The sequence below is a fragment of the Polyodon spathula genome, unplaced genomic scaffold (genome assembly GCF_017654505.1).
Source record: "Polyodon spathula isolate WHYD16114869_AA unplaced genomic scaffold, ASM1765450v1 scaffolds_3969, whole genome shotgun sequence".
NCBI classification, from domain to species: Eukaryota; Metazoa; Chordata; class Actinopteri; order Acipenseriformes; family Polyodontidae; genus Polyodon; species Polyodon spathula.
Window position 1 is genome coordinate 1 of NW_024475426.1, and position 7,353 is coordinate 7,353.

Below are 7,353 nucleotides of genomic sequence, written 5' to 3' on the forward strand. Positions count from 1 at the left end.
GTGTGTTGAATTCATGAGAAAAAAGTCAGACCAAAAGAGTCGCTAAATGCATTTATATGTTCTAGAAACTGAGTGATCTGTTCCAATGGTCTTGGCAGATTGATAGTTCAATCTAGGGTTGAAAAACCGATAGCTTATTAATAATTCAATTTATATACCTTTTTCTTTGTAAAGCAATTACATTTCGTAAATTAACCCAAATACGTATTATAGACAATGTATTTATTTCCTTACTGGGGTTAGAAAATGGAATTAACTACAAAAAGGACTCCCAAGATAAGCATGCCTGTTTCAGTTTGTATCATCATAATCATGAATAAGACTTTTATAGCTTTTTTAATTGAGGAACTAAATGGCACAGCCATCCCAAGCTAAGAGCTGTAGGTCTGCAGTGCATTACTGGTCTCCACAGCTCTGTCATTCCTAACCACCTTAATATGCTGTACTGTGGAACAGTAAGGACTGAAATGCAGACCCCTTCTACTATTTCTGTGCTAGCCTACACTTTTACAGTTAACAGCATGTACGAGCGCTGGCCTGTAATCTAACTAGTTTGCTCTGATTGACAGATAATTGTTCCCACTTGTCTTCAGTACCGGTCCATCTTCCCTCCAGCATGTGAAATAGCTTGTGTAATAATGTGAAGTCTGCTAGCTCTCTGTCAATATTTAAGACTTGCTTTTCTACATACATGGGGCTTTTCATCCATTCTGTTTGTTGTGTGTATGCTATGGACTGGATTAAGTAAAAATGATGGCTGCACCACAGCCATTGATAAGCATAGCTATAGAGGTATTATACACTTTAATTCAATTCAAACCTATGTATGAGCTTACTATTCTACAGGGGTTGCTGGACAAAGATTCATTCAGCAACCTATTATGGAATATTATACTACGTTGATGATAAATTATAAAAAATGATTTAAAAAAAATGCAATTAGGCATGTTGAGGCACAGATATCGTCATTTATTATTATTGACAATTCAGAACAATTTGCAGTTATAAAGTATAAAAAAAATAACATCAGAAACAGTTTTTAAGACGAAAAAAAAAAATCAAACAGAAAAAAAAAATCAAACAGGTTTTAGTTTGTTTGACCTTAAAAAGGCACGTGATTGTTTATGTATTCCATGTGCTCGGCAATGCAGATAACATTTATTTTTCCCGTTCTGTTAAGCATGATAAATATGCCCTCAGTTTTTAATAAAGCAGCTCCTCACCAAAACCACAGAGAATCTGGATCCATGTGCACTAAAACCACAGAGAATCTGGATCCATGTGCACTAAAACCAGAGAGAATCTGGATCCATGTGCAGTAAAACCACAGAGAATCTGGATCCATGTGCACCAAAACCACAGAGAATCTGGATCCATGTGCACCAAAACCACAGAGAATCTGGATCCATGTGCACTAAAACCACAGAGAATCTGGATCCATGTGCACCAAAACCAGAGAGAATCTAGATCCATGTGCAGTAAAACCACAGAGAATCTGGATCCATTTGCACTAAAACCACAGAGAATCTGGATCCATGTGCACCAAAACCACAGAGAATCTGGATCCATGTGCACCAAAACCACAGAGAATCTGGATCCATGTGCACCAAAACCAGAGAATCTGGACCCATGTGCACCAAAACCAGAGAGAATCTAGATCCATGTGCAGTAAAACCAGAGAATCTGGATCCATGTGCACTAAAACCACAGAGAATCTGGATCCATGTGCACTAAAACCACGGAGAATCTGGATCCATGTGCACTAAAACCACAGAGAATCTGGATCCATGTGCACTAAAACCACGGAGAATCTGGATCCATGTGCACCAAAACCACGGAGAATCTGGATCCATGTGTAAAACCTCCATATAGATCAGGCTGGCAATTAATATTGAAGTAAAAATATAGCACTTTGTACCGAAGTGGCCTTTAATCAAAGTGTCACTATGTGTAATGGCACCATCAGTGAAAATATGGAAGAATAGCCCACCTATATACCTGTTACAAAAGGTGCATGTCCATGTCCATGACCAGCGAAACACCTTGATCAAAGAGCATTCCCAGGACCTAAAGCAAGGTGCTTTAACTTACTTTATTATTTAAAATCTGAACATAGTTTTAAAAAGTTGATGTACTCGCATGGAATCTCAATTTTCTTTTGATTGCACAATGCAGTTATTTTTATTGTTTTTTTTTTTTTCATATGTTCTTAAAATGAAAGTGTTTCAAGTGCTGAAGCATCGCCTGGGTAGATATTTTGTGGTCCCGCTTGCTGTTTTTAAAACTTCAGTAGTACAAGTCTTAGACAGTTCAAAATATTTTAAACCTAATTTACAATTGAACCTGTCATATTTAGAGTTTACAAAAGTGAAGTCCTGGCATGTGTCTGTACATCATATTCATAGATAAGAGAATTAATATCACAGTACCTTCTCAATTTGCAAAAGCGCAGTCTTTCAATATTACAGAATTATAAATTGAAGGCATAGTAACATATTCCGTTTGCAGCTGCCGATAAACAACCAAACACTAGTATTAATATTTTGGTTTGTCATTTATTGTATCCAAGAGACATTTAAAAAAAATACGTTCTATAACAAAATAGCATTAAAACTGAGGCAGGAGCACAAGGGCATTAGTAGAATCCTCACTTGTAACTCTTGGGTGTGCGATGTTCACTTTCTACCAGATCATACAGTATAGAAGGTACTGTTTTATTTAAATCTCTCAACCACATCAAAAGTGATTGATAAAGTTGAGGAAGGTTTAATTAGAGGATTGAGCTAACAATCAATCAGTTTTACTTTTTCTTGACACTGTACAAGATTATGTAATAGAAAAATGATCTTTAGAAATAGTTGGAAAAAATGAATAAAAACAAGTGCAAAAGCATCTAGTTGGGTTGGGGAGGGGGGTTAGCAGAACAACTTCAATAAATGCCTTGATTGTGATTTTCCAATGTAAAACACTTTCCTAACAAAGCAACAGTTCAATACAAATGAATTAGTAAGGCACAAAGCCATTTGGGCAGATACTGTCCAGTACCAAAAATACCAACATGTGCTTGCTCTAAGGTGCGCTTAATACAACGGTGCACCTTTGCGCACCTGAGCCTGCAATGCAAATGCTGTGTGTCCCTTTCTTGGAAGAAACATTCATAAAGCTTTCTGATTATACAGCGTGGTAGTGGCCTTTTCTTGTCTCAGTTTCTTGGAGTCTGGTTTCCAGCACGTGGCCAAGGAGAACGCGAGGATCACGCAGAGGTTTAATGCGACACAGGCTAGAACAGCAGCTACAGTCCCTGTGAAAGTGGTGGCGGGAGCGTGGTTCAGGAGCCAGGCACGTCGGATCGTCTTGTCCATCATTATAGCCTCCATCTGGAAATGTGTGCCAAGAACTGCACAGATATGGAAAAGCTGGTGACTGTGTCCTGTATAAAAAATACATTCAATAAGAAATACATACTAATATATATATATATATATACATATATATTATTTTTTTCCCCCGCAGTGCTCTGTATAATAGAATCCGTCGACTGAAAAGAAACCCATTCGAAATATTCTTCATGGGCGTAAAATAAATAAGCGACCTAGATTGCTCCATTATGTGCTGCTTCACAGTCTTTTATGTTATTATTGTAGCAATATCGATTTAGCTGCAGCTATCGGTCTTTGTTTTGCCCATATTTCTTTATCAATGCTGTTTTATTACAAATTCATGTAAAATTAGTCAAGTTTGTGTATGACTTTTTTGTTGCACGTTTCTAAGAATTAAACACAGTTTGATATTACTGAAACTTATTGTTGTTGGATCCTTTAACAAAAGACTAAGATGCTTTCATGAGGTAAAGGAAATTTGAAAAATATTGCATTCTTGTATTTAGTGAATGATCATGCCCGTTGGGAGTATACCGGTGCCACCCATGTGCTTTAACTGAATAAAGGGCTGGATGGCAGCCAATGAGTTACACCCGGAGGAGATGAAGGATAAAGTGTGAAATTACAGGCACATGCTTATGTAAAACTGGAAGATTTATAGGCAGTAGAGTACCGAATGCAGGTACTGAGTTTAAGAATGCTTTAGTTTTTTAAACCTGTTGTTAATATGTGAAATGTTTAAGGTACAAAGCCAAAACAGTCTGAAACAGTTTAATGAATATCAAACATCACACTGCATCTTAAATAACTGAGACTGACTTCTGATTCAAAGACACTGGTTCATGTAAAGATAAAGGAAGGTTATGGCACCAGAAAGGCATGGTTCAATGCATACAAACTTCATGGTTTAATCATGAAATATTGAAACTCACTGGGCACAATACATGCATTTCTCATTGGCATCCTCATAAAAACACTCTGTGAACTAACCGAAACCGAACAACACATTCAATCTCTCCCACGTTTGCCCATGTAACAAAATATTCATTGAGGGACCATTGAGGCAGGTCCTCATGTATTTTTGTCACCTTCCATCTGCCCCATATAAAAACTAGATGACATGGTTCAATGCATACAAACTTCATGGTTTAATCATGAAATATTGAAACTCACTGTGCACAATACATGCATTTCTCATTGGCATCCTCATATGAGGTCCTCATGGATTTTTGTCACCTTCCATCTGCCCCATATAAAAACTAGATGACAGTTTTACCCGTCTGCATATGAGGTCACCATGCATGAAAAGAGTTGAGAGAATAAAAAAAAATTACAGAAGAAGCCTGGAAAGTGTTTTTGAAGAACAATAGCTACCGAAGAAGTCGAAACTCCCGGGCGCGAGTCTCTCGGGGAGGTGCGTAGTGAAGAGGAAGCAGGTGAGGAAGGCGAGGGCTGTGTGTCTGTAGTGCAGGGCGTTCGTCTCGTTGTCAGTGCAGCCCTCTCCAGAGCACAGGAATATCTGGAGAGGATATAGAGGCAGCAGTGTTTACAGAGATGCCACAGTCTAACCATGCCAGCAGGCATCTCTGGGATTATGGAACTGTTGGTACTAAAATTCTACCCTGCTAACAGTATGGTCAAGCATAGTGAAACTGGGGAATGCAGAGCAAACTTACTGTAAAGATGTACCATGGTAAACTTGTATAAGGGGTATTATATGGTATATTGTATAAGGGACCAGATATGGAATAGCTGTTTTAAAAGAGAAGCTGTAAATGTCAGGCAATCTACTTACCCTGTAGAATAATGGAATGTTGTCGAACATGTAGGGGTATGCGAAGGCCAGCGTGCGAAGGGCTTTACTCAGCTTCGGTCTTTCCAGTTCTGGAAACCTACAACACGGTGAGGAATGACAGACACATACCATGCAATACAAGCTTCAATTGCAGGGCTAAAAGAAGGTACTCTACGAGATTTTTTTAAATGTGTATTTATAATAGTGGTACATGTCTCTGCATGCATAGTGTAACTCTAATTAAATGTGAAATTATCTTTACTCAGTTAAACTGGCAATATAATTGCCTTCCGAGTTAGGAACAGTGCTAAGTCAATATTAAAAATAAATGAAGGGATTACAGGACAATAATGAACCAATTTGTTTTTGGTTGCATTACATATAGTATAATTTGCAACACATCAAACTATTCAATAATTTAAGGAACTGACCTTGAATTATCCTGCTGTGTTATCACAGAATGTAATATCAAATTCAGCAGCATGGATATTAAAACAAAGGCGGGTTTAGGGTTTTTCTTTTTTCGTGCTGTTACTGCTGATATAGACACATTTGATAAAGTAAATAATTTGTATGATCATCATGCAAAAGAAAATGTAATAATGTGAATTGCATGCAGTCCTGGTAATATAGTGTATTTCACTGCAATACTATACAGCTTATTGCCTTGGAATAACCTAAACCATGATGTAACTAGTTCTATAAAGTATTTATAAATTAAACTTTCTTTTTAGTTTTTCGCTGCTGCTTTGCTTATGGCCTTGGCATGTTTCTTTAAACTGAATGAAAAGCTTTTTAATGCTTCATTCTGTACCTGGAGTTTAAGCTGCTTGACCGCAGTGCTGCAAGATGATGTGTACGTGCATGACAATGAGGCCGCATAAACATTGGAAAATGTTTGAGTTTTAATTTAATCAGCTTCAAGTGTAATCTGGGTTTCCTGGTCCCATCCTCAAAATAAGATGGATCCAAAAACCAACGTATAATCAAGCACACATTTTACATGTAAACATTTGCAAATAAGCGTTTGATTCGTAATTAATTTTACAAACTGCAAGCAAAAATTATTTTCCATTATTAAATAAAAAAAATCTGAATCGCTTTCATTTTGATCACAAAATCCATTATGATTTTCTTGAGTTCATGCAGCTGTGTCCAAAGAAAACAAAAGCTTCATTAGGAAACTCTGAACTCTACTGCGGCCTTGATAGAATCACAAAATACAAATCACAAACCGTGTCATGAAATGTGACAGAAACATTTTGGCATGGGTTTTTACTTTATAAAGGAATAACCAATGGCATGCAGAGAGCGTTATTAATTGTAACTGGTTTATTTGTTGTTCTTTACAAGGTCAATAGTTGCCTGGTAAGTATCATTTTGGCTCTAGATTATTCTAGTAATGTTTAACTTCAGATAAGCGCTGCAAGCCCTTTAGGTTTGTCAAATGCTGTATTATAAGAGTTTATAAGTGAGTTTACACCACCAGTACCATTGTACCCCTTTCTACATATTGTTTGCTTTTAAGGTTTGTATTTTTCTCTGCAAGGTAAGGGTAATGACTAAAGCCATATTTTGTTTCTACTGGTCCATGCTTTTATACCCAGCCAAGATATTATTGAGGTCTACCAAACGATGCAGCCTACAGCATGTGCATATATCTAAAAAGCACAAACCCACATGTATGTAACATTTTTAATGATACTGTTTTGCACAAATGCAGTAGATTTCTTTCTAAACTGAATTCTGGCATCTTCAAACCATCTCTTGGCATTTCTTTTAACCTACAATTGGATTTCTAGGGAATTAGAAATGTTACGACCAATCATAGTCGCATTTGAGGAACAGTTTCCATTTAGAAAGTGTCATTTTTATTTTGAGATGACCAGAGGTCAGTTTAGCAATGGCATCTTTTACACTCGGCCGTGTCGTGCCCAGTTGGAGTGCAGCATTTCAGTGGTTTGTGATACACACATGGTTTCGTTTGTGCTGCACATAGTTTGGTAGCCAACAAGACATAGCAGGCAGTCCACATTAACACAGTCTGGGATGCTTATTGTATTTTTTTACCTTTCTACGACGTCATGGTTATAATGGACAAAAGGTATACCAAGCCTTCATGGACAGTGAGGAATGGAGAGATGGGAGGTTAGACAGCATTCAGGCAAAGCATTTAAG

The 7,353-nt window shown here is 37.3% G+C and overlaps 1 protein-coding gene across 1 annotated transcript; it reads right to left on the reverse strand.

Annotated features, from left to right (window-relative positions):
• Nucleotides 1-3,130: 3,130 nt before the first annotated feature.
• LOC121312564 (membrane progestin receptor gamma-B-like) lies at nucleotides 3,131-7,347 on the reverse strand. The gene is made up of 4 exons (XM_041244288.1): nucleotides 5,607-7,347; nucleotides 5,176-5,272; nucleotides 4,755-4,899; nucleotides 3,131-3,430 (listed from the first exon to the last, which is right to left on the reverse strand). Exons 1-4 carry the CDS (start codon nucleotides 5,657-5,659, stop codon nucleotides 3,156-3,158), a joined length of 570 nt encoding a protein of 189 aa, XP_041100222.1. The 5' UTR covers nucleotides 5,660-7,347; the 3' UTR covers nucleotides 3,131-3,155.
• Nucleotides 7,348-7,353: the final 6 nt, after the last annotated feature.

What these genes read in the sequence shown, in the direction of transcription:
- LOC121312564 (XM_041244288.1), bottom strand. Translation starts at nt 5,659, where the DNA reads ATGCTGCTGAATTTGATATTACATTCTGTGATAACACAGCAGGATAAT. An exon ending in ACATTCCATTATTCTACAGG is followed by an intron (nt 4,900 to 5,175) that starts GTAAGTAGATTG and finishes TATCCTCTCCAG; the next exon opens with ATATTCCTGTGCTCTGGAGA. An exon ending in CGGGAGTTTCGACTTCTTCG is followed by an intron (nt 3,431 to 4,754) that starts GTAGCTATTGTT and finishes TTTTTTATACAG; the next exon opens with GACACAGTCACCAGCTTTTC.